General features: G+C 42.0%; 2 protein-coding genes across 6 annotated transcripts in view; one reads left to right on the top strand and one right to left on the bottom strand.

Annotated features, from left to right (window-relative positions):
* The window catches only part of CD47 (CD47 molecule), a 49595-nt gene extending 41369 nt beyond the window's left edge, over positions 1–8226 (bottom strand). For 3 of the 5 annotated variants that reach the window (XR_005530613.1, XR_005530612.1, XM_039244985.1), the window contains exon 1: positions 8046–8225. Coding sequence is in view for 3 of the 5 variants with exons in the window: in XM_039244985.1 (XP_039100916.1) it covers positions 8046–8106 (61 nt within the window). In the remaining 2 variants the exon portion in view is untranslated. Of the gene's footprint in view, positions 1–8045 lie in introns of all 5 variants that reach the window. The other 2 variants (XM_039244984.1, XM_039244986.1) reach the window with 2 other exon arrangements.
* LOC120240261 (protein IQ-DOMAIN 14-like) overlaps positions 8105–27885 on the top strand; it is a 51282-nt gene continuing 31501 nt past the window's right edge. Inside the window, exons 1-2 of the mRNA XM_039244973.1 lie at positions 8105–8486; positions 9022–9160. Of these exons, the coding sequence (XP_039100904.1) occupies positions 8105–8486; positions 9022–9047 (408 nt within the window). The 3' untranslated portion in view covers positions 9048–9160. The remainder of the gene's footprint in view (positions 8487–9021; positions 9161–27885) is intronic.

The following is a 27885-nucleotide window of genomic DNA, read 5'->3' as shown; positions in this document are numbered from 1 at the left end:
AGTCTTAACAGATTTCTAAGAAAATTTGCGTTGCTACCAGGTGAACGACACAACACTGTCATAGATCCCACCCATCTCAAGCCTTCAGTCCTTTATCTCTGTATATGATCCATGTAAAACCTCTCTCCTTTCTAACAACTCTTTTTTTTTTTTTTCCTAACAACTCTTAAATCACTCTTCTTTTGTCGGAGCTTATCCTATATTCTCCAAAGGAGCCCTATTACTTTTCTTTTTTTTTTTTAATTTAAAAAACTTTAATGTTTATTTATTTCTGAGGGGGGGGAGAGGCAGAGAGAGAGGGAGACACAGAATCTGAAGCAGGTTCCAGGCTCTGAGCTGTCAGCACAGAGTTCAATGCAGGGCTCAACATCACAAACCATGAGATCATGACCTGAGCTGAAGTCTGATGCTTAACTGACTGAGCCACCCAGATGTCCAGGAGCCCTATTTCTTAATCTGAGTCCTTCACATGAGAAGCCAGAAGCTTCCAATACTTCCCACCTATAAATTTACCCAACTATCCACACCCCTGTCACTATCCTCCTTTTCAGAATTGCATCCCTTCACCTGTTAGTTTTCATTTCTGGCTCCACACCCACTCACCTCCCTAAGGACTTTCCCTAGTTGATTTTCAGCCTCCTACATCCCTCTATGCCTTTCACATAGGGTTTTTTGGTAATATTTTTTAAAAATGCTTAAATATTAGGCAACTTTTTAAAAAACGATTCATCTCTTCCCTGGCACCCTAAAATAATCTAAATGCAAGTCTTCACCTCCGATTCACTTCTTAAATTTCTGCCACCTGGCCTCTACTCCTTCACTACAATAGTTCTCGCCAAGCCTCAATAATCCCATGTGAAAAACTGAATGTGCCTGGTTTTCTCTCTATCTTGACTACTCTATAGTTCCTCTGCCAGTAGGCAGCTCCTTTCTTGCTCTTGTCCCTTGGCCTCTGCGATAGCTCCTGATTCTGAATTTCCTCCTATTGCTTTGTCCACCCCACTTCATCTTTCTTTCTTTATTGAAACCTATTCCTTGACTCACAATAAATATCAGTGTTCCTCAGAACTTCATATCCAGCACTGCCCACCTGCCTCCCAACCACCCCCTCTCCCCCGGTCCAGCATTCTCCTTACTCCACAGTTTTAACACCTACACACTTTTTGTCAACCAAGCCCCACCTTTCTCAACTACAGACCTGGAAAGCCAACTGTCTGCTGTGTACTTCCACTTGAATGTGCTACAGTTAATTCAAAGTCAACATGTCCAAAAGTCTATTTACCCTCTCCCTATTCTGCCCCCCCCCAAATACTCACCATCCAAAGTATTTTCTATTATCTATTGATCAACAAGACCTGGACCTAATAAGAATCATGCTAGATTCCTCCCTCTCTCTAGCCATGAAAAATTCTTGATAGGCTCAACCTATTTAATGGCTCCTCAATCCAATGTCTGTTGTATCAATTAGAAATTTATCATCTTTCTTTTGAGATACTGCTATAACCTCTTGACTAGTTCCCTACCTCCAGCCTCAATATTTTCCCATCTTAGCCCCAATGTATTTTCCACAGTTCCCAAAATAACTGTTCTAAATGCAAATGTGCACTCTTTTGCCTAATATACTTTAACAACAACCCCCGCCCCCTTCAAGCTAAATTCTAAGTGCCTTATCATGGAATACAAACTAGATCCTTTACAGCCCCGCCTCTGTACTCCCTCATTTCCAAACTAAGCTCCAATCATAATGACCACTTCCAATTCCATGAATCTGCTAATGCCCTTTCATCTCCATACCTCTGCACATGCTGGCAAACATAAGTACAGGTAAGAGAACACTGTGGAGTCAGACCTTGGCTCAAGATTTCGCGCTTTCTATTTGTACAAACTTTGGCAAGTTACTTAACCTCTAATTTCCTCATCCAGAAAATGTGCAGTGATAGTGTATACATCATAGAGATTTTAAGATTTAATGAAATAATAAATATTAGAGTCTTATTGTAGTGCTTCTGCATATACAGGAAATGGTCAATAAATGGCAGCTATAGTTTGCTACCTTTGGTTCTTCCTACTAAAACACAATGGAGATGTTCAGTCCTGTCCTCCCCTCCTTCCCTACCACTACTCAATCGTATTCACCCCCTCCTTATTGCTCCCACTGTCTCCCTATTCAAGTTTTGTCACTGCACTTAACTCACCAATCTTGTAATTACTGTTTTACTTAACAGAAATCTCCATTACTCTCAAATGGGAGAGAAACAATGACAATGTCTTCATTTGGCATCCTATGTATGGATCCAGGGTCCAGCAAATACAAATCAATACATTCCTTATAAATGTAAAAAATTTAAAGTATGAATTCCAAGAAAGGAAAATATAAAAACTGTAATAAGGAGGATTCACTCTTCTTTCATATGTCTAGAGAATACTCCACTGCTTCTCACTTCAACAGACCTGATTTATGCAATTGAGAAGCAACATATTTTAGTGAACAATCTCAAACAAGTCAGTTGCAGACCATAGAAGAGTTTCTTAAAAATTACAAGAATGTATCTAAAAATGATCTTTCTACAGGATGATATTAAGCTAAGTCTTGAAGGAGGAGTAGGAATGGTAGAGAAAAGGAAGGACTTTCTGGACCGAGTACGTAACATGCACAGAGGAACAAGAAAAGTAATAACAGGAAGCAAAAGATTATTCAAGTGAGTGGTAAGAAGAAGGGATGGTTAAGAAATACTGTAAAGGTTTCCTGGCATGTCACTCTGAGGAGTTGGGACTGAAAAATATAAGTAACAGCAAACCACTCAGGTTTACTTGCATTAAAAAAAATTGTACAGCAGTATAAAGGGTAAACTGAGGACAGGAAGGCAGATAGGAAAGGAAGACCTATTAAGAGATCACCACTGTAATAGTCCAGGTAATTGACACCTGGAGAGAAAGCCAAAACATTACAGAAAAAATCTAAGATAATCAACATAAGTTGGATGTGGGAAATAAGGGAGAAGAGGAAAGAATTAACGTTATTTACTAAGAGTATGTGTAACTTGTTAGATTGTGAATTCTATTGAGAAAAGAAATTTTGGACATTCACAGGGGAATATTCTTTCAGTATTTAATAGGCTGAGTATTAACGTACTTGTAGTACAACGAAACGAGGATGTCCAATAGTTCTCAGAGCGTACAGATCTGGATTCAAGAAGAAAGGTCAGGAACTATGAATACCTGGGAATCGCCAAGATCACAGCTGATAAGTGAAATTGTGAGCATAATCAAGACTGCATAGAGTACTTACAAAGCAAACAGCAGGAACAAGAGAATAGGATGTTGGGAAACACCAACATTTATGGAAAAATCATTAAAGAGGAATAAATCAAGGAAGTGAGAAAAAGAAGAAAGAGCAGCAAAGACCACCACTGCAGACCACCAAATAAGGGTCTTTATAAGAACAAAATAGATGTTATGAGTAGAGGCAGGCTCTAGATTAAATACCACATCATTAGCTTCTTTATCTACAACAATATGAATAGACTAGTGCGTTTGGGAAGTGTTCCCAAACATGCATTTGGGAAGCGAATGGGTGGGAAGAAGAAGCAGTTATTCTTTTTCAATAAATTTTGCAGTAAGAATGCAGAGAGAAAAAGCAACAGAAAGAGTTTGGAGACAGGGACAAGGGCAAGGTTTTTTGGTTTTTCTCCTTTGTTTGTAACAGGGGGTAAAATTTGAGCATGTGTATAAGGAGCCAATGGAGAGGGAGAGATCTAAGATGAAAGATCTAAGATCTAAGACAAAAGGGGGTAAAACTTGAGCGTGTGTGGAAGAAGCCAATGGAGAGGGAGAGATCTAAGATGAAACAATTAAGCCGTCTGGGCAAGTCTCCAAGATGGCGGAAGTGAAGGAGCTATACACAGGTGAACCTCTCCTTGAAAAGGTGAATGGGTATACTTCTGAAATGGGGGGAGGGAGGAGAATGAGATGAAGGCCGCTTAAGAATTTGCAGATAAGTTTAGTAATGGTGGGAGGGAAGCTGAGTGAGTCCACACCACACATCACTATTTTCTGCAGTAGAGTAGGAAGTTAATTATCTGCTTGAAATGGATGTTCAGGAATGGGATAAGAAGCCTAACAGTCACTAAGGTAAATGAAGCAAAGCTCATGAGTAAAGACAACAGCTGAAAGTGAATCTTACCAGTTCTTGCCATTAGATCAAGCCCTTGGTATGAAGACCTGGAGTCTCAAACTGAATTGGGTTAGGATTAGGGTCAAAAAGAAAGATTTAGACAGATCTCTCTCCAACAGAGACCAAATAAGGCCTGATGTTAAAGTAGGGGTGTCCACAAGGTGTTTAGTTCTGACTCAAAGTAATCCCCCACTAGATTTAAAATGGCCTTATGAGAACAGAAGTGGTCAACCCAGAATTGCAGGGTAGAGAAAATTTCAAGTTAGTAATATCCAGAATAATGGGCTTGCCAAGCACTTAAAATATATTAAATGTCACCAGGAGATAGAAACAAACAAAATTTCCTGTCCTTTATATACTACATTTTAAGTTACTGAGAGGCAAATGGTCTAAAATTTACCTGTTATACCCAAGAGGGCCTTACAAAGTGCCTAGAGCATAGCATGGGCTCATATTTGCTCAAAATGGAAAAAAAGCAGTTTTGACAGACCTTGCACTTGCCAAATGCTTTGTGTTACCTTTTAACCTGTATTCAAATATGCACACTTACTCTCTTCATCTCAAACTCTGGGGATGACCAGATTCTGAGTCTTATATACTTGTTCCACAAACAGCAAATGTAATATTCAGAGAAGTTTAGAACTTATAATTTCTGTTTCAACTCTATGTAAATACAAAAAACAAAAAATCCAGGTCCTGTTGACTTAGTCTAGATATATCAGGATCAAATTTCTTGGGTACTCCATGTTCTTTCTTTCTTTTTTTAACTTTTTAATGTTTATTTTATTTTTGAGAGATAGAGAAGGTGAGCAGGGGAGGGGCAGAGAGAGAGGAATCCGAAGCAGCCTCCAGCCTCTGAGCTGTCAGCACAGAGCCAGATGCAGGGCTGGAACTCACTAGCCAAGAGACCATGACCTGAGCCAAAGTTGGATGCTTAACCTACGGAGCCACACAGGCACCCCTCCATGTTCTTTATTTTAGTACTACAATAAATTTAACAAAATCAATCCTACACTAGTATTTTTTGTTCTTTTATCATGGGAACTACTATCTACACTAGGACACAAAGTAAAAGTAGCTTTATGACAACCCAAGAGTGCATTATATTAGGCTGAGTGAGACACAAGACATAAAAATAGAGATTTTTATCTTACATAAAAAGGGAATAGCAAAAGTCTAAAAGATGGCTGACATGGTTGTATGAATATTATATCACAAAAAGAACATTAAAGTATTAAAAACAATGCCTATATAGCTATAGGTGAACTAACATTAAGGAATGCAAACTTGGTTTTAATAATATGAGTGATTACTGTGGACTTAGAGTATTTATCAAACTTGGAAAAACACCTATTTTTCTTCTTTAGACCCTGGCCTTTCAAATCTCCATTAACAACTCAGTGGCGAAGATAAAACATCTGCCAAAATACAGATGACAGCATGAGCAAGTGTCCTAATGGTAGACATTTAGTGTAATGCTTTAACACACTGCCTCTAGACTGCTGGGGCAGCCCCATAAATAAGTACTTTCAAATAGGCATTTACTTCCTTAAAATGGCAACTTGTGTTTAAAAGTAATATATTCTTTAAGAAAAAAGAAAACATTTTCATTTAAGCAAGACAAATTACTACCAGACTTAGACAATAAAAATGTTTTTTAATCGTGTGTACCCTTGCTCACTTTGAACAAAGAAAAATCATTCAAGCACGGAAAAGACGATCCATATCCCTGTCATTATTTGAGTAAAGTTTTATTTGCCAGTTGCTGAAAACTACTGAAACTGCTGATGTGCTTTTAAAAAAAAGTACAATTGAACTTATAGGGGAGGGGGAAGGAAAGGAGCCTAGTAATTCATTCCACATCTTATAAAGCAATAGACGGGGGTGGCAGTTTGCCTGAAAGTAAACGAGAGGAGCGTTTTAGATAATTTCTTTTACCATAAAGGTCAACTGAAACTGTAGTAGCTTTAAAAAAATACCTTTATCAGTCATTTATAAATGAAACTGAAAGCAAAATCAAACTTCAGTACAAATAAACGTACAAATCTGTGACTTTGTTACTCATTTTGGATTCTAAACTCAGTCTCTTAAATATCCTGGTTGGTAATAACTCATATTGAGACTGTTAACATATCTTCATACATGTTCTTTTTAAAACTACATATTAAACACACACACTCCATTATATCTTATGACAAACACTATCACTTCCTGTTTTAATGTATTATGTCAACATTTAACAGAATTCAAAGGTATGTTACTTTTTTTTCAGGTTATTATTAACTAAGTACAATAAAATACTATAAATTGTGAGACTGTGGGGACTTGAGCACATTTATATTGTATGTAAAGGAGTACCAATTAGATGTGATCTTAACTATCATTAAATATGGCCTAACAGAAATCCTATCCCCAAAAGTACCATTATAGCAGTTCTTTTCGATCTGCTTGAAAACAGGACCTCTGTTTTTAAAATACTATATGATTTATATTTTTTATTCTTCAGACTAGCTTTGATGCCAATGCTCTAAGTTACCGGTATTTTATTACAAATTTGTAATGTGGTTCAACATGAAGGCTTTCTGATCACACTACAGGTTTCTGAAAGAAGTATTATTTTAGCTATAGTAATAGTAGTGGCAAGCCACTAATGATAACAAGAAACACTATCTCATCTAATAACAACTCTTTAGATAATAAAGATATTAACAACTCCAACAACCCAGCATGTTTCAAAGATTGGGGAAAATGGTAACGAAGGATTTAAAGGCATAATGGAAACGGCTTGAAGTCACAAACCTTTACAAATGACAATGAGGCCAATAATCGGTTTAAAATCTAATGAATACAGCATTTTAGAATTAAATGTAACAATTGCTTCTTACAGATGTTCAAATTCAATTCTGAATCTTACAAAAAGTTCACAGAAGGCTGTACAGATGTGAAAGCACCGCAGAACCACAAAAATTCCCATTACTCACTTTTTACAGACAGCACACGTTAAAAATGAAAAGAAAAAAAAAAAGCATAATGGATTCCAAAAGCCTAGGGGGCCAAACGCCCTAGCGTTTGAAAGACACCAAATCCCACTCTGCTGCAAGTATGCTTTAACTCTGTAGAGGTTATGGTCTTCATATTTCAAGCGAAATTTGGATTACCGTTAAAACGGTTCGCCAAAATAAAGTGGAAAAACTTGAACGTGCAATAGGGCGTGGAGGTGGGTAGAGAGAGTTTCCAGGTAGCTTATTTCTAGAGTTGAAAAAAAAAAAAAAAAAACAGACAGAAGAGGTTTCCTATTAAATGCTGGGTTGGAAATGAAACTTAATTGTATCCTTTATGTTTCCTCAACTCCTATGTTCAAGTGGGAAGGCAAACAGGAGATCTCCCGTCTTGCAGACTTCGCCAAAATGCGCACTTCCATCGCAAAAGGCCCGGGCCCTCCCACTCTCCCCCCATCATCCCCAAATGCGTTTAAACACAGAGCAGGAAGAGGGGTGCTAAAGCGAGGGGCCCCTAACAGTTGCCACCCCTCGCCTCCGATCGCGCCCTTTCTCTGGTTAATTTCCGCGTGAGGCGCACAGCTCAGAATCTTCCTCGGTGTGCATCTGGAGGTGGAGTACGGGGAAGGAGAGGAACTCCTCTTCTCACCGAGGGGGGAAAAGGAAGAGGCGGGAAAGGAAGGAAGGGGGCGCAGATTACCCCCGGGCCCTCCTACGCTCGCACCCGGAGCGCGCAGGGCCCGAGCGTCCCGCGCTCTGACCACCTCCCCAAGGCGCCGCCGGGCCAGCCGGGGCGCAGCCCACACACCCGCGGGGGTGCCGCGGGGGCGGCGAGACATTAGGCGCCGAGCCTGGAGAAAAGGGCCACTCACCGCAGCAAGCCGAGCCCAGCAGCAGCACCACCACCAGGGGCCACATCTCTGCGGCCGCCATGGGGTCGCCGCCGGCGCCGCTGCAGGTGTCTGGAGCAGCCGCCCAAACAGTCCCAAGCAGGATCTGCCACCACAGCCGTCACAGGCAGGACCGGCCGCCGCCGTCCGTTACATCCAGGACCCGCCGCCCAGGCTGCCTGGCCGCGCGCACGCGCGCTCCTTCCACCCCACGCCCGCTCCCCTCCCCGCACTCCCGCGGACCGAGACGCGCACGCGCACTCGCCCCCGCCCCGCCGCCGGGGCTGTTGACGCGACGCCCTCCTGCTTTGCGGGCGTTCGCTCTCCAGTCGCCTCCGACGAGGCCTGGATCCCGCTCCCACGCAATGGCACGCGCCGGACTTGCGGGTCCCGTCTCGCCACTCTCCATCCCCACCCCCCACGGTGTGTTCGCCAGCCAGCCACAGGAGGCCGGGCGTGTATGCCTGCGTTCGCCCCGGACCTCCCTGCCCCCGCCCTCTCCGCCGTTCTTTCCCGCCTGTCACACCATCCAGGGCCCCGGGTCCTCCCTGCGACGGTCCCCTTCCGCTCGCATTCCCACCCTCACGCTTCGGGAGCGCCGCCTGGCGCCGCTCTCCCCAACCTGGGGGTCTCCGCCCGCACGAGGCCCTCCCGGGTCCAGAGTCCGCCCTCGCGCGGACCCTGCCGCGTCCTCGCCCGAAGCTCGCGCCCCCTAGCCAGGCCCCCGCCGCGAGCGCACTCGGCGAAGGGCAGTAGCTACGCTTCCCGACGGCCTGGGGACCCGGGGCGCCTGGCTGAGTGTCGAGCGAGGGGCGGGCCTGTCTGCAGCGAGTTCCCGCTCCAGGGCTCCCGCGCCCGCCTCGGTTCAGCTGCCCCTTCAGCTTTTGTTTCCGGAGCGGTTGTGGGCTCCCCGCGCGCTTTCTCGCCTTGATCTTTAGTGTTTTTCTCCTCTGAACAGGGTTCCTCCGACACGTTCCGTCGTAGTGGTAAACATTTTTAGGTGTGGTTGACGCCAAGCCCCCAGGCGCAGTCAGGCATGGTTGTAAACGCTGGCTGACACACTCAAGACGTCCCTTCCAGGACCCTCGTTGAGCCTGGTGAGTGACCTCAACCCCTGCAACCCTCTACACTGTTCGGGGTTAGCATGCTTGAAAAATGGGTTCAAAATGAGGACAAGGCCTTTGAATATCTCACTGAATCATCCTTAGTCCTGAAGCAAAAGCCATTTGACAACTACCGGTAACACCCTAAATGGTGAACTAACTCCTGTTAAAAAGTCCGGCTCCGGTGGCTACCTTAATGGGGTGCATATCTGTCTGCTCCCCTTGGTTATTTTTCTCTTACCTGCTGGAAAAGAAAGCAGTTTCTCACCACAGTATCCTACTTCTCCAAATCCTCTTCCGTTCCATCCCATCCCTGTCATAATAAAACCCAGGAAATACAATTGCCCCCCAGACACTGTAGCAGTATATTGTATACTTTTGTAATCTTTTTCTATAGTTTTTGGGGTTTTTTTGCCTAAACCTCTTGCTCACGGCATTATCTATTCTTTCAAATCCGAATATTTTAAGTATTTCCTTCTCTAAGTCTTCCTCCCAAACTGTGAAAACAGAAGGGGTTTAATAAATGTGTCGATGTGACTTGAGGCAAGCATTGTTCCAGTGGAATCTGTTTTTTTATGATTAGATAAAGAAAGAAAAACAATTGCCTAGCAGATATCTCACTAAAATAATGGTTAATAATTATGGTGGTAATGATTTGAATGGCAGCCTTGACACCCTGAGGCTACCAAAGGGACTGATGGATTCTCCTCCAACTGCTGCTTATATGGATACAAAAGAATCATGCACCAGACTTTGAGCATTCGGGACATTGTGTATCACAGAGCAGCTGGTTGGCTAAATAAGGCTGTCAGCTGTCCCTGAGACCAACCGACCCCCCTAAAGCTGAAGAGTGGCTGGGAAGAACTGTCCCCAGTCTTCAGAGGTAGAGATTGAGGGATGCTCCATTTCATAGTAGGGGCTGCTGAGGCTATGTGCTTAGTGTGGCTGTGTGCAGAAAATGTAGTAGGCTTTTGTCAGGTGAATGAGAGGCCACCTGGGTGACCATTTCTACTCTTGGGAATGTGTTTTAATGGTGAAGCAAGAGGAGACCTTTTCCAGAGAGAGAATCAAATCTCTCTTCAATAATCTTGGGCTCCTTTCTCCAGTACCTAACCACCTTACATTTATGTTTCCCTTTTAGTGCTCCCAAACATTTTAATTTGGATTTTGAACTCATCTTATCTTTACATAAGGGATTTTTTTTTTTTTTTTTTTTGGCAGAGCAGAGGGTGGAAGACAGGGAAGTAATACATATTAGAATGTTTTGAACAGAGGTAATACACACTAGATTTATCACCTAAATTAATCTTCATAACAGCCTTGGAACAGGTATTATGATCTCCATTTCAGCAATGAAGAAACAAAGGGAAAGAGGGATAATGAGCACTTTGTCCATACTTATATGTGATACTTCCTCTCTGTCTCTCTCATTTTCGTCTATCTCCCTTGTTCTCTTTTTTATTTCTCCCACAAAGCCTTTCTCAAAAGTACTTTTCCTCTTGCCTGTAATTCTTGACCACTTAAAGGATTTAATTAACCCCTTCCATCATATTTTGCTCATGCTGCTAATAAAATGTGTCAATACATATTTCTTTCTACATATCTGTCTCCTCCTCTGTCATGTCAGCTAGGAGAAAATGAATTTTTTCCTGGGCATATTGGCATCTCCAGAGTGTGGCAGAGTACCTCGTTGAGACCTAAAGAAATCAGTGTGGTATGTAGTATATAGAAGACTTCAGCTTAAGGTTTGAGTTACAGCTCCAGCCGTGTACTACCAGGTAACCTTGAATAAGTTACTTAACTTTTCTGAGCCTTAGTTTCCTCATTTGTAAAGCTAGAAGATAAAGATAATAGATATTAAATCTTCAAATTGCCTTGACAATGTAATAAGTTAACACTTTTACAGTTATATGAAACAGTGCCTGGTGTACAGTAAGCACAAAATCTTAGCTCTTAATATTATAGTCTCCCTATAGTGAGATGGTTCTCCTAAAACAGAAATGAAAATTATTATCAAAAGGATCACTAGTTGCTGGTCTGAAGCCTTGAAGAAGTACTGGGACTTTGCAAAATATCTACATTTGATTCAAACTAGAGGCACATGTTTGTGCCCAGTGGGTAGCCCTTAATCCTCTTGCTTTTCTGCACACTTTGTTAGTGACTGAATGCCGAGTGGCCCACATCTCTAACACCTGGCTCAGGGCCCAGTGTCCTAGGGTGTTATTTCAACTTGACCTAGTTATTAAAGCATAGGAGTTCCAGTCATCAAATAAAGTGATGTAGCAAGGAGGGTCTGTGCTCTCTGGTTAAGGACTAGGTTTGGATGGTTAGGCAGCTGGAAGATACTGACATGTGGTTGGAGAGATGGATTTGGTTTAGGGGAACAGAAGGAAGGCTTTAGCAGCAGGAAATGCTCTTCATCCTCACTTGTGCTTCAATTAGGAGCAAATGTGAGGAAAAGAAATTGCCTCCATGTAGGAGGATGGCAGGACTTAAGGGTTCCAGATAAGAATTATGTTACCAGAGTGAAGACAGTCAGCTCTGGTGTAACTTACCTTCTGGATGTCAGATGTGCACAGGCTTGTTTTGCCTAAGTCAGGGGAAGCAGCATTTCCTCCTCCTCCTCCTCCTCCTCCTCCTCCTCCTCCTCCCCTTCCTCCTCTTCCTCCTGCTGCTGCTGCTGCTCCTGGAGGCTACCCATGTAGGGGGCCCACACTAATGACAGCTGGAAAGCACAAGAGAAAGCTAGCTTCTAGGTTAGGTTGTAAAATCACAGCAGGCTCATTTCTTTGAGAGCACATAATGTTTGGGGTCCTGGAGAGGCCCCTCTGTATCTTGCCTAACTCTCCCCTTTGTGGGCAGGTAGCATACATATAGTGGGTACATGCTATGCACCAAGACCTCACTGTGCTAGTGTATTTATTTTCTATTGCTGTCAGAACAAACTACAACAAATTTAGGGGCTTAAAACGACACTCATTTATTATCTTACAGTTCCATAGGTCAGAAGTCTACTGGACTCCACTGGTTTCTTTGCTTCTGGTCTCACAGGGCTAAAATCAAGGTGTTGCTTGGGTTGTTTTCCCTTCTGGAGGCTCTAGGAGAGAATTCATTTCCAGGTTTATTCGGGTGGTTGGCAGAATTCAGTGTCGGAGGTCCCCATTTTCTTGCTGGCTGCCATCTGGGGTTAGGGGGGCTGGTTAGCATCTAGAGGCCTCTTTTGGGTCATTGTGGAGAGTTGCATGTGGTCTCTGAATATCTCAGAGCTAGCAATGGTACATCAAATCCTTCTTATGTTATCAGGTCTCTTCTGCCTCCCCTTCCTCTGACACATTTCTAGGACTGACTCTTCTGCCTTCCTCTTCTGCTTTTATAAGTGCTCAAGTGATTAGATTGGTCCCCTCAGTAATCCAGGATAATCTCCCTATTTTAAGGTCTGTAACCTTAATCACATCCACAAACTCTCTTTTGCTATGTAAAGCAACATATTCACAAATTCTCAGGAATTAGGGTTTGGCAATCTTTTGGACGCTTTATTGTGTGTACCACAGTTAGGTTCTTTTCATATTTTTTCCCTTAATCTTTGTAACAGCTCAATAAGGGAAGCATTATTCATACCCATTGTGTATGGGAAGAAACTGAAGCTCAGAGAGGTTTGTATCACAGGTGACTTACTTTGTCCAGTGGGTTAATTTCCTAGGTCTACTCTAACAGCCACAAATGAGGAGACTTAAAACAATATAAATTTATTCTCTCATAGTTCTAGGGGCTCGAAGTCTGAAAATAAGGTGTCAACAGAGCCATGCTCCATCTGAAGGCCTCAATAAGAATCCTTCCTTGCCTCTTCCTACCTTTTGGTGGATCCTGACAGTCCTTGGAGTTCCTTGGCATAAGCTGCAAAATTTCTATCTCTGGCTCCATCTTCACATGTCCTTTAACGTCTCTATGTCCCTCTTCTTCTTATAAGGATACCAGTCATTGATTTAGGGACTACCCCAAATGTAGTGTGATGTTCTTTCCAAATACTTAATTAAATACAGCTGCAAAGGTTCCTGTTTCAAAATAAGGTCACAGTCTGAGGATCCAGGAATGGACATGAATTTTGAGGGGATACCATTTAACCCACTGTAGTCAGTATAGTGTGTTACTTCTGGAAGAAAGCATAAAACCTAGCATGTGATTTGCCACTCTTTGTTTCCCTCCATCGTGGCAATCAGCAATGCTCCAGCCAATGTCTGCTCCCTCGGCCTGGGCTCTAGGGTAAGGATGAGGCAAAGCAGAGCCCCATCTGACCTACAAAGAACATACAACAAGAATAGAAATAGATGTGTCATATCTCCTGACAGATACCATCTACAGTATTAATGACACAGTCCAGCCCTTCGGAAATATTCCCAGCAGCTAAGGCAGCTCCCCACTTCCTTGTTTACATTCAAAAATACCCTTGAATATTGACATTAGCCAAAACCACTCTGTGGCCTCACCGTTCTCTTAGTCCCAGCTCCACTGGCAACATTTTACTGCACTATTGTTCCTCTATGGAGCAAGGTGTAGAAAGAAATAGATTTCAAAGACTGTCTTTTGTATCCTTAGAGGGGCAAGTTTTCTAGGGAAAAAAAAAAAAAGAGTAAAGGCTAGAGCATGTGAATGTCCTTTGAAATTAGCTGCAGAGTAGCTGTCTGCATTTCAGGCTGATAGTCTCCTCTCCAGTTTCAGAAGAGTTCCCCACCTGCAGCAGCCAGGAATGTCTGCTGAGAAAGCTTTGTTCTCTGCCTAAACAGGACTTTCTAGGTGTGCTCTCCCTTGCCTGTCCGTGGCCACTTGTGCAAAATTACCCAACACACTGTGACTCGTCAAATTTGCTTATTGATGCTACATGAGTTCTCTGCGTACATCTGCCAATCTGCTCTTCCCTAATACTGGTCTAATTGCTATGCGTGTGGGCCAGCGGACTCAAACTATCATCAGATGGGCTTTAAAAGTGAAGTGGATAAACTAGGATCAAACTGCCAGACCAGACAGATGTACATATTTGGGATCATGAGAAAGGTCGCCTGATTCCGTGTGCCCATAACCTCACTTATTTGTCTGTCTTGAATGGCAGCTTGGACTTGAAGGCTCCCATGTGCAAAGTGCTGTTGTTCGAGCTGCAACTTCTACCTTTTCTTTCCCAGCCACAGGTCCCACAAACCACAACAGTAGGAGGAAAGGAAAAAGTTGTAGAAACACTATGCTTATAGGGGTAGCTCTCAAAGTGTGGCACCTGCATCAGCAACAGTTGTAGTCACTGGGAGCTTGTTAGAAATACAAATCCTTGGGCTCTATCCCAAACCTACCAAACCAGAAACTCTGCGGTGGGACCTAGCAATCATTGTTTCAGGGAGTCTTCCAGGTCATTCTGGTTTATACTAAAGTATGAGAGCCACTGGCTTCGGGCCTGACCTTGGAAGTCAGGTGCCCCTCCTAAGAGGTAATCCATCTTGGTAAAAATGTCATCGGCTTCTCTGTCTCTTTGGATTTGGTGGGTACAGTGGAGAATCCCTGGGAACCCCAGTTGTCTTCTGGCCCACTAGGTATTTTTATTAGCTGTAGGTTTCTCTAACCTCTCTTGGTGAAAGAGCACATATACACTACCTCTGTTCTGATAGAAACCCATGTGTACTCCAGAGTGGCTTGAGGATCACTTTAGTTAGTGGGTTTATAAGTAGTTTATAAGTTTATAAGTAGTTTAAGAAATTGGCTTCATGGTAGTTTACAAACTGCCTTTTTTGTGTATTCATCGGGGTATTTAGTATGTGAAATATGGGCTAATCTCTTGTGAGTTTCCACTTATAAGATGCTGTGAGTTTCCACTTATAAGATGCCGTGTTTAATAAGTTTATTTATTTAGATTCAAGTTAGTCAACATACAGTGTAGAATTGGTTTCAGGAGTAGAACCCAGTGATTCATCACTTACGTATAACATCCAGCACTCATCCCAACTGGTCCCAACAAGTGCCCTCCTTAATGCCAATCACCCATTTAACCCATCCCCCAACCTAATACCTCTCCAGCAATTCTTAATTTGTTCTCTGTATTTAAGAGTCTATTATGGTTTGCTTCCCTCTCTGTTTTCATCTTATTTTTCTTTTCGTTCCCCTGTGTTCTTCTTTTGTGTTTCTTAAATTCCATGTATGCTACTATAAACATTGGGGTGCATCTGACACTTTGAATCAGCATTATTGTATCCTCTGGATAAATACCTAGTAGTGCAATTGCTGGGTAGTAGGTAGTTCTATATTTAATTTTTCAAGGAACCTCCATACTGTTTTCTAGAGTGGCTGCACGAATTTGCATTCCTACCAACAGTGCAAAAGTGTTCCCCTTTCTCCACATCCTTGCCAACATCTGTTGTTTCCTGAGTTGTTAATTTTAGCCATACGAGATGCCATTTTGATAAAAATGTAGAAATCTTTCATATGGTCACATAAATGTGTCTCTTTGTCTAGAGAAGGAAGTAAACGAAACCGGGGATTCCCCGGAGGAATGACAGATCAATACCCATTTCACCAGATGACAGATTCAGAGGCACCTATGTGGCAGTATGTGGAATAAGGGAGAAATGAGTCATACTCTATCATAATTCAGAAGAAAATTATTTGTTCATTTTCAACAGCCGCATGGGCTAGATCACCTGTAGCTGGTTCTGATAAACTAAGGTAAAGGGATCATCTTAATCTGCTCTATCCTTTTTTTTTTTTTTTAATATTTTTTATTTATTTCTAGGAGAGAGAGAGAGAGCGTGAGCAGAGGAGGGTCAGAGAGAGAGGGAGTCACAGACTGAAACAGGCTCCAGGCTCTGAGCTGGCAGTCAGCACAGAGCCCGATGCGGGGCTCGAACCCACGAACCGCGAGATCATGACCTAAGCGAAAGTCGGACGCTTAACCGACTAAGCCACCCAGGCGCCCCAATCTGCTCTATCCTTAAAAGGTAAGCAGCATTCTTGCCCACAGGTATGCATGAATGCTTCTTCCTCTGGAGATGTAAGAAGGGTTTCTGATGGACAGATCAGTCAAATTTGCTAATGGATATATTCTTCCTCTTCAGTTGTTTAGATGAGTCTCTTAATTTTGTCTGGCAGTACTGGATTGCCTAAGAAAATCTCCTTTCCTTGCATACCACAAATTCTTATGAAACAGAAATTTGTTGTTGTTGGTATTATTTTTTGGTGTAAAGGTTGCACTTCTCAATCTTTTCCTCCTTTCTACTCCCAGAACCCTCACTGTGTTTTGAAGCATTGTTAAGTATGGCCCCAGAAGACCAATGGAACATGCTTGTAATTCGTGCTCCAATAGTCATCTGCTTTCCCTGTCTCACCTCTTTGGGGACTGAATACTATGCCTACCCAGCTTCCTTTTCCTCCCTAAGCAGTGGCTTTGTGCTAGTGGGACCACAAGCTAGATGAAAAGCTATCAGAGCACTAAGAAATCGATAGTAATATATGTAAGTGTGCACATATATCACAAGTGACAGTCTCATTTCCATGCAAGTTAAGATGTTCTCAGTGCCTCTAATTGACACCCTGTGTATCTGTGTGCACACAGAGTCTGATGGGGATATACATGGCTGGATTCATCCTATAGAGGCAAAGTGGACAGCTGCCGATGGGCTGTGATTTGATTTTGCTGGAAGGACCTTTCCATGACTACCCCAGCTGGCCCAGGCCTTTTGCCTGCTGGGAATTCCCACATCACTGGTCGCTTTGGATTGAGGCACTGAAAGTTGTTTAAATGCAAATTATTTTCTAGGAGGTAGAAACATTATTATTCATTAATATTTGGGCTTTAATGAGTTTATAAGCTTAGACAAGAACAGGCCAGAGTCTTTTGGTAATAGGAGCCAGGGAGATATGTTTTAATGATGATAGGCAGAACACAAAAGACTGAGATATGAAATGCTACAGAAACTATAGCCATAGAACTAAAGAATAGAAGAAGTACACTAGTTACATGATGAGAAATAAGATGGAAAAAGGAAAGTGGGAAATAAAGTGCCTCCCCCAAGTACAGAGGTCATTTCTGCCTGGAGCTCCTGGTGATTCTTGCTCCTAAGCAGGAGCTTTTGTAGATACCCTGTTGAGACACAGATATAATTCACATTTGCTGGAGCATCACTTCTTCTAAGTATGGATGTATGTACATATTCAAAACCAGCTGTTAGGCAGCTAATACATGCCCAGGCACTGTGGGTACATCAGGAAAACAAACCAGATAAAACCCTGCCCTCACAGAGCTTGTATTTTAGTAGGAGGGTGGGGAGAGACAACAGAAAATAAATAAGGGAAATGTGGTACATTAAATGGTGGTGCCAGCTGTGGAGAAAAGTAAAGCACTGAAAAGAGATGGGAAGGGAGTGCCATTTTAAATAAGGTGGTCAGGGAAGGCTCACTAGGAGGTGACATTTGAATAAAAAGTGAGTAAAGAGTGAGCAAGCCAGGCAGATGTCAACATGGAGACAACTTTTCTGGCAGAGGGAAAAGTATATGCGAGGTCCTGCATTTGGAGCCCACTGGCTTATTTGAGGAAGGGCAGGGTGTGGGAGGAGGAAGACAGACCTGGGGTCAGGGAATAGACAGTGTGGTCAGGTGAGAGCGAGCACAGGGGAGAACAGTGGAGGACAAGGTCAGAAGATTGTGGCCAGGGCAGTTCACACAGGGCTTAATAGGACTTGTACTAGGAGTGAGAGTGTTTTGAGCAGGACAGTGATATTATCCAACTTTTAGTTTAGTGGGTTATTTCAGGGGTTGGCCAGAGATAATAAATTAGCAAGCCACAAGATCTCTGTTATACTTCCTTGATACTGCTGTTAGAGCACAAGGTAAACCAATGAATATGGCTGTGTCCCTATAAAACTATTTACAAAATCAGATGGCAGGCCAGATTTGGCACAAACTGCTCCTTGGGCTATTGCAGTAATCCACTGGGGAGGTGAAGGTGGCTAGGCCAGAATTTAACAAAGGAGGTGGCGAGGAGGGGTTAGGTAGCAGCTGTGTTTTGAAGGTAAAACCCTCGGGATTTGCCACGGGACCAGATAGATGTTGGTTGTGGCCAGATGACTCCAGGGTTTGCAGCCTGTGCAGCTAGAGAAATGAAGTTGCCGCTACCAAAATGGGCAAACTGAGAGGGGAGGTTTGGGGGGGCATGGGGAAGTGGGGGAGGGGTATCAGGAGTCCTTTGGAACATGAAAACTGAAGATGCCTTTAGGATGAAGGAATTGGGCTAGATGTTCCCGAACTCTCCTTGTGGCTCTAATATTCTATGATTCCACAACTGTGAGAGAATAAACATCTACCCTAGTGGATTCTGCTGTGAACGTGCTCTTTGGGGAGACCTTCCACGCTGCATTACTCCATCTTTCCCAAATGCAATTGGTGATTATGCTGGCGAGAGATCAGTTGCTGGAAGGAAGAAACATTGAAAAGGAGGCAACTGGCAGCTGAAACTGGCAGGGGGACTTGGAAGAGCAGCTTAAATGGTATATGTGCCCGAGGAGGCTTTAAAGGGCTGGAGGCAAATTCCTGTGAATCTTAGTTTCCTGGAGGTTATTCATAATGGAGGGTTGTCAGCCGACCAGGCTAAGAATATTCAAGTCGTTTTCAGAGAAAAAGCAAAGCATCATCTTCCACTTCACCTCTGCTGCTCTCTCAGAGTGCCTACACTTCAGACCCACTCACCCCCTGCGCAGGTACCCTGGGCTGTGCAAGCTGATTTGGTGGCCCCTGGAGACCTGCAGGACATAGACAAAGTCTTTGTCATTAGCTTCCCCAGGCCATTTCCTCCTGCTTCTCTCTCATCTCTCCTTCCTGGGAGGCATGTCTTCTGTCTGCCCAAATTCTTTCTACCCAAGAAGTGGCTCTGTGCCAGTGGGGTTGTTTGCTGCCTGGAGAGCCGGCAAACCACTTTGGGAGTGAGCTGATAGTAATATATTTAGAATATGAGCATTTATCAGAAGCAGCAGATGGAGGCAGCAGAGTGGAGCTCCCAGAACCGAGGGCAGGGAGTGTTTCATTCAAGTGTAAAGCGCATGCCATCTAGACTCAGCTGGCACCAGCTCATGAAACCAGTGAAGAGAAGGAGGAAAACAAAGAAAGGCCACCTTTGTGCTAGGTGTGAGAGAGGTTACAGCATTGCCTAACCAAGAAGCTTCGGTGCCTCAAAGACTGCATTCTCTCTGGGATAGGAAGGAAAGCCCTTTGCAGTTGCTTTCCTTAACATTTTTTTTTTTTTACTTTCCTGAATCTTAGTAATTTTAATAAAAAAATTCTGAAGCTCAGAATAAATGGAAATATAGACCATTCATTTACATATGCATGGATTAATTCATCTGACAGATATTTGTCATATGCTTCAGACAAGCCAGGAGCTGTGGAATATTCTGGAACAGGGAAGAACCAGGCAGATATATACGTTGTAATTCTTAACTATTAGAGCTGTCAGAAGTATTTTAGTTTTAATTTTTTACCACTATCCCCACAACTAGCCCTTAAATATACAAATGTATTCAAGACCTGTTCTATTAATTACTTGAACTAGAGAAGTATATTTTTTAGTGGTAAATTTCCTCAGGGCATAAGTACCAAATTCAACATATTAGTGGGGAAAAATAATATTAATGCCAAATCGCCTTTTGGAGAAGAATACTGTGATGAAGCCATCCCATTTGGAGGGGCCGATTTTAACAGTGAATATCCAATCTGTAGAAGGGCCCCAAGTCACCCCACAGGGGCCATATTGGTATACCCATAACAATGAACCTTGAGAAAATGCTTCTCTTAAGTTTTTTATTTTTGGGTTTTTTTTTTTTTTGAGAGATTTTAAGTGTTATCAGTGAATGAATCACATATTTTTTTCATATTGCCTTTATAAGAGAGTGCCAGCGACCGAAACTGCACAGGTCATCCCTGATGGCAAGGCCCAGGGAGGAGACTGCAATGCAGTCAGAAGAACCCCTGGAATAATTCTTCTCTACTTTGTACCTTTTACTCTCACTTCTGTTGTTAGGCTATTCTAGGGTTAATATGAAACCAGAATTGCCCAAAGTTCCCCCCCTTCCTCCAAAATGGAATGTACTTAAATATCATGTCCGCCCCCTCAATCAGATGTTGTCTAATGAATATTGTAGCAATTAGCAAAATTGGAGACAGTCCGGTATGCATGGGGTCTATAAGAGACCTAGAATTCATTTTCCTTGTATGGGTCTAATTGCCAGTAAGAATACATATTATGCCATAAGCAGAGACAAAAACAAGACTTACTAGTTGTGGAGAACTTTCTTTAAATAGTGTTAGAGAAATATTTGCCTGCTGACCTCAATTCTGTAAGGCAACTTATGGATTGTTCTGGCCAAAGAATGAGATTGGTAAATGCAGAGACCAAATTCTAGTTGATCCACGTAAAACATTTCCATACGTCATCTATGATAAATGTTGACATTGTTCTTTCTTAGTAAGGGGTTGTGAGAGTCTGTTACCTACAACCGCGGGTACAAGTATATCCTGTTTTTGCATGCCCACTGAATTTAAACAATTAAAGGGCACTGTGATCTCATGTATTCGGGCAATATGCTTCACTTATCTTTAGATACCTTGCCATACGTAGTAAAGAATATATAAAACTTTGTTATGACTACCTGGTTACATTTTATTGGTTGAAGTGGAAATCATGCACCGTGAAATCACTGTTGCCGAGAAAACTTAGAAATGTTAAGTCCTATGACTGTACTCAAAAAATGTAAATTGGTTAAGCATGATTGTTTGAATTTGCTATATAAAAACCCTAAGCTGAAAAATAAATTTGAGCAGTCCACCTGAAGAGGCTGGCTCTGTGTCTTCTTTCGCCGACGCCAACCATCACTCTCCAGGCCAACTCTGGCTTGCAGAGGCTGGACCCCTGCAAGAGAGCACCAGAATGTGAACTTTTGGACTATTATATATAGAAGATGTGGATCTCAAGTCACCTGGTCAGAATTAATCACACCTTCCCTTGGTGCCACAGGAGGAATACTGTCACATTTAAATATACCAAGTTGTGTACTTGGCTCTTTCTCATGATGCGTCATAGATTCCTCAAAGGAATGCGCAGCTCAGTGCCTGACACACAATTGGTACTGAATACATCGAATGAAAGAATAAAGACTGCAGAGGGGCACCAGGCTGGCTCAGTTAGTTGAGTTTCGACTTTTGATTTCGGCTAAGGTCACAATCCCAGGGTCCTGGGATCGAGCCCTGTGTTGGGCTCCATGCTGAGCATAGAGCCTCCTTGAGATTCTCTTTCTCTCTCCCTCTGTCCCTTTCGCCTGTTCATACTCTCTCTCTCTAGAAAAATGTTTTTAATTAAGGAAAAAGATTACAGAAATACTTGCAGTTATAAAGAAGAAAAAAGAAAAATTACTAAGTGTTCATTTTATCATATTATCTTCAGGGTAAAATAGGTATATTAGAAAACATTCAGTTGTGTGGATGAAAATGTCTCTAATCTACATGCTTTCAAAGTTCTTTTGTTTTTAATGTTTATTTATATATTTTGAGGGAGAGAGAGGGAAGGTATGTGTGAGTGGGGGAGGGGCAGAGAGAGAGGGAGAGACAGAGGATCCCACGCAGGCTCCGTGCTGTCAGTACAGCACCTGATGCGATGTTGAAACCCATGAACTGTGAGATCATGACCTGAGCCGAAATCAAGAGGCAGACACTTAACTGATCCATCCGGGCACTCCTTTTATTTTGTTTTTTAAGTCCTTTATTCATCAGCTTTTGTTGAGCATTTACTCAGTTTCTGATTGTATGATTCCCCGGAGGGTATACAGTTCCTGCACTTGAAAGGGCTGGACCAGAACCATGTTCAGGGAGGCTAAGAGAGCACTATGGAAGCGTAGAGCCAGGGTAGCACCAGTGATGGAGAGGGAGACTGGGTAAGCTGAGATTCGAAAGGAGTCTTAAAATGGTTCTGGCAGACCAAAAGTTCTCAGCAGGAGAGGTGTTATCCCCTCAGGAACTTTGGAAGTCTTGGGCATTACTGGTGGTTACTGCTAAGAGGACAGCTCTACCATTCAGTGGATGGAGGCCAAAGATGCTAGATGTCCTGCAATGCATGGGTTAGTCCTATGTAAGAAAGCATCGCCCTGCATCCAGCAGATGTTTAAATGTCCCACCAGACATTCATGTAGGTGAAAATCCGGTTATAATTATCTGAGCCAAAAACTGAACTCCTGTCATGTATAAACACAAAGTATGCCTTGCACAGTTTTGATAAAAACTGAATTTTCCAATATGTGACTCCCTTGTGAGTCAAAGGAAGATTGTGTTTTCCTCTTTGGGACTTCGCCAAGAGTCGTTCACCATCCGGAAAAAGTCGCATCACTAACTGTCTCATTGCTCATGGTATTTGTGTCGCCAATGCAGTACACCTGAATTGGCCTTCATTTGTATCTGTCAGTTCCCTGTGATTTTAAGCAAACATTTCATTTGTTATGTCTTTAAGTATAATTGTGCCCCACCATTTACATATAGAAATATGTTTTATTCTATATTACTTGCATTTCTTCACATTATTATTAAAATATTATTGGATTTTTAAAATTATGAGCATAGATACATTATCATAACACTTATTTCAAGATAGTAGAGGCAGGTTACTTTTTTTAATATATAAAAAGAGGGCACTGGGTCTCTAAGCCTCAGAATCAGTGAGATGAACAAAGTAGGTAGAAAGAGCATTCTGTGAAGTGCTCTAAAACTTTAATGTGTGTAAGACTCACCTGGATATTGTGGTAAATGTGGAATCTGCTTCAGTAGGTCTAGGTGAAGCCTGAGAACCTACATTTCTAACAAGCTCCCAGGTGATGCTGATGTTGCTGGTCCGTGGACTACTCTTAGAGTAGCAAGTTCTAGACAAAGGGATTTGTAGGTGTGAAGGTATGGAGCCTTGGAAGAGCTTTTCTGGGAAACAACCAGTAATTTGGTATAATTATAGAGCACAGAATGCAAAGTGTTATGTGGTGGGAGATAAAGTTAGATAGGAAGGCAGAGTCAGAGCAGTCAAGACCTCATCCACCCTATTTGTACTTCATTTTGTAGATAAAAGAGCACCTTGAAGAGATTTCAAGTAGCGGTTGTAATGTTAGATCTCTCTGCCACCCTGTGGGATGGCTCTGCGGATTCAGGGAGTCCAGTGAGGAGACTTTTACAATTATGTTGCCTGAACATAGAAATAAACAGGACCTGAACTGAGGAAGCCACAGGAGAAGTGGAAGGAAGAAGACAGGCTTGCTTTTTGGAGTTAGGTTTACTGGGACTTAGTCATTGATTGAGTATGGGTAGCGAAGGAGAGAGGGATCAAGAAAGACTTGCAAGTTCCTGGGAAGAGCTCTGGATAGATAATGATGCCATTGACCAGCATAGGGAGCAAAGGAGGAGATGCAAGTTTAGGGGCAAGGTTAAAAGAAATTGGTTTTCAGATAAATGAATTCAAGCTGCCAATCCTATCAAAAAACAGAAAAGTGTCCAATTGGACTTTAATTGTGAGAACTTTTTTAAAAGTGCAGTTTGTTTCAGAGAAAGGGAAACCCTTGTACTCTGATGGTGGGAATGTAAATTTGTGCAACCACTATGGAAAGCAGTTTGGAGTTTCCTCAAAATATTAAAAATGGAACTCCCATAACATCCAGCAATCCCACTTCTGGGTATATTCTCAAAGAAAATAAGATAAGGGGCTCAAAGAGATGTCAGCACAGCTAACATGTTCTTTGCAGCATCATTCACATAGCCAAGGTGTGAATACAAACTAGATGTCCATTGGTGGATGAATAGATTGGAAATAATGTGGTATAAACATACAATGGAATATTTTTCAGTCCTAAAAAAGAAGTGAAGTCTGCCATTGTGACCATGTGGATGAACTGGAAGGCATCATGCTAAGCAAAATAAGCCAGATACAGAAGGCATGACACCATTTATATGAGGAATCTTAAATAGTCAAACCCATAAAAGCAGAGAATAGAATTGTGGTTTCTGGAGCTACGGAGAGGCTGAAACAGAAAGGAATTAGTAAAAAGGCACAAAATTGTGGTTATGCAAGATGGGTAAGTCCTGGAGACCTACTGTATGGCACAGTGCTTGTAGGTAATGATACCATAGTGTATATTTAAAAATTTGGCAAGAGGGTGGCTATTAACTGTTCTTACCATCAAAAAAAAAAAAAAAAAAAAAAAAAGCAGGAGGAAACTTTTGGAGGTAATGGATATGTTTGTGGAATAGATTGTGATGATGGTCTCATGACATATACTTATCTCCAAAGTCATTGTATGTGTCATACATTAATTATAGACACCTCTTTGTGTGAAGACAGTATATTATATTTTACCCTAGCAGGCATTGACTGGACAGGTACACTCATCTGCAATATTCCAGTGGATTTCTGAGGGAGGTAGAGGAGAAAAGTGGGAAATCTCTCCAAGTTCTATGGTTGTCCAAGCCAAATATGGTTGAACATATTTATTTTATTATGGAAAGTGGTTTAAATAGTATAATAATCTGGATGTCAGAGAGTAGTAGACACAGGTGGAATGAATTTCCTGCTTCCCAAGATTAAGTTCCCCCCTCCCCGTGTCTCTCTGTCCTTCCTCTCTCCCTTTCCATCTCCCCCTCTCCCACCCTCATTCTCTCCCTTTCCATCACACACACACACACACACACACACGCGCGCGCGCGCAGAGTTTATAGATATTGGCCTGGCAGTGACGTTGAGGTGGTCCTCTGAGGCCTTGGGCCTGGCATTCCCATTCTTGTATTTAACTGTGTCAAACTCCACAAACACCATGAGCAGCGAGTCTTTATTGAGTGCTGGAGGCCAGTCCATGTGTATAATCTTCAATTTATGTCATTTGGTTTTCACAATAGTTCTAGGAAGAAATTTTATAAATGAGGAAACAAGCTTATAGAGGTCAGGTCATTTGCCTAAGGTCACACAGAGAGAAGAAATGAAAAATCTGACCTTGACCCCATTTCTTTTCTCACTCATGCTGCAGTTTATTTTCTTTAATGTCTTCCAGTCACACTGAAGCAATAACTGTCCCTCTAATACCCCATGCTGCCTCATACCTCTGCACAAACTGAGTAGTTCTGCTTGGAACCTCTCTCTTGGGTATTCAGCTGTCAAAGCCCTACCTGATATTCTGTCAAAATCCTAGCCAGGAACCACTGTGTCTACTAAGACTCGTCTGAACCTCCTGACTGGGTGCCCTGTACACGTTTCCCCTCTTGTGTGTCATGCTGCACTGCAATTTTGTGTTTATACGTCCCTCCCTCTCTGCTGCCTGGGGGCTCCTAAAGGACAGGACGATATCTTAGTGCTCTTCCCTCACTGTGTCTGATGTCCATTGCTGTCCAGTAAGGGCTTTTGAACTGAACTGGTGGATACAGTTATTAGTGGGTTCTCAGTAAATTTTACTCGATGTTGATAGTGCCTGGGAAGTACAAACCAGTTTCTAAAGAAAGTAGACACTAGTGATGGGCAAAAAGGTGACTGAGAGAATCATAATCTCTCAACACATTATTTATGTATAAAATTTTATATGAAATGTGGGTTTCACAATGGATTTCCTCCTCTCCTGTAATCCCCCACCATTAATATTAGACTTAATTATTGAGGGGAGCTTGGCTGGCTCAGTCAGAACAGCATGCGACTTTTGATCTGAGCGTCATGAGTTCGAGCCCCACATTGGATGCAGAGATTACTAAAAAAATAAATAAACTTAAAAAATAGGTTTAATTATTTAAATTTAGTTTATTGGGATCTAATATTTAATTTAAAATCTAGTTTTTATTACAGTTTTAATAAACAATAACATTCAGTAACTACAAATGACACTTCATATAAAAATATGTTCTACCATAATTAATTTTTAAATAAACTATAATGGAAAAATTATGCTAGCTACAATGCTACACCTTGACCAAGTTTTAGGTCTTATCCTCATCCTTGATTTTCTTTGTATTGCTCACGTCCTCAGCTTTTCTTCTTTTTCCTCCTGTTATTTCTTCAGTGAGGTTTGTATGAAGGTGGACTTCCTTCAGGCCTATACTAAAGCAGGGGCAATCAACACTGACTTAAGAAAAACAAGCAAAAATATAGTTACTTTCAATCTACAGAAAGATACAAAAATATCAACAAATAAAGATATTTGGATTTGAACATTAAATTCCATTTTTTCTATAGGATGTGTTTATTAAAATTTAACAAGTATTTGAAACATCTAGAATATTGTCTGTTCTGGCCTTTGTGAATAAGAAGAGGTTCTGGAATGGGACACACACACACGCGCGCGCGCACACACACACACTCACACACACACACACACACACACACACACATTTGTATGTCCCTGAGACCGACCACTGTAGTACTTACAATCTTCAGGGAGCACTCAGATAACTTCAACTAATGTAGGTTTATTGTAAGACCATATTTCTCTTCTTCTTACCTCAGGAGATTACATGAGTTATTAGCCAGGAGTTATGGGAAGGAACTGAAAAAATTTTTAAAAAGTGGTATATTGCCCTACGTTGTTAAATTTAAATCAATGGACTAAACATCATTTTGGTATAGAAACTAGTACAGATTTCTTGAGGAGGATGCAAATTTCTCATGAGATTTTAAAGATAAAAATACCATGAGACTACAAAGAAATGTTGAACTGATGATAAACTGCTTGGGCCATGTCCCAAACTGCCACTAGCATACATTCGTTTCTTTTTCTTGGGTGAACTGGAAAAGTCAGAGAAGTATTGTATAGGCTTTACAGAGAAATAAGGACAATAGTAAGAGCTGCAGAACACACATTGTTGGAGATTGGAATATTGTTCTGAGAACAGAGTTAGCTAAACACACCCAAGATGGCTCTGGCGAATGATTTATCTGGACAGCACCATGGCAGTTCACTGTTTCCACCTCTGCTCTTAGGAGAACTCTGGCAAGGGCCAGGATGTTTGCTTCCACAGTTCCTCCTCCCACCGCCAGCTACACTCCTCACTCCTTGCCATAGCTTTTGGTTTCTGCTTTCCTATGGCTTTTGCCTACTAATAATTTAAGTATATCCAGTGGGCTTTCACAGTCTCTACAGCTTTCTTTTTGTGTATCTTTTTGCCTCTGCTCCATCTTCCAAGTGCCTGACTAGTTTGTGCGTTATATATAAAACTCTCCAAAAGAGGCAATATAATCACTTCAATTAATCACCATAATCTCTATTTTGACATAGAGTTTGTGATAAGCTGCCTCCTAGAACACCAGCCAACCTCCACGCTGTTTGCCCTCCAGTTCACTTTCCTCTTATGGTGAGGTTGTTGAGTAACACAGCGTAAGGTTTGAAATCCTGTCAGCTTAAGGATTCACCATGGCTGGGTTTCCTCTAGGGAATGGTGGAAGGATGTCATGGCATTCTGACTCTTGCCTTTTCCAACGCAGCCCCTCTAAAAGATGGGTCTGAAGGCTTTTCATGGCAACCAAAATTCTGAATAAACTTATATAGAAATTTAAAGAATGAAATATTTGAAGGGACTGCCTATGTAAGGCAGGTGTCCTTTCTCATATACTTTTCTTTCACCTAATTTTTTTTTGGATGTCAATTGCAGAGGGTTGAGTTAAACATACTCCTTACTTTGTAGCCCACCATCACCATTGGTTAATG

The sequence above is a fragment of the Hyaena hyaena genome, unplaced genomic scaffold (genome assembly GCF_003009895.1).
Source record: "Hyaena hyaena isolate Hyena2069 unplaced genomic scaffold, ASM300989v1 scaffold_251, whole genome shotgun sequence".
In the NCBI taxonomy this organism is placed as follows: Eukaryota; Metazoa; Chordata; class Mammalia; order Carnivora; family Hyaenidae; genus Hyaena; species Hyaena hyaena.
Note: the sequence above shows the minus strand (reverse complement) of the source record. Positions and strands in the feature narration are given on the sequence as shown.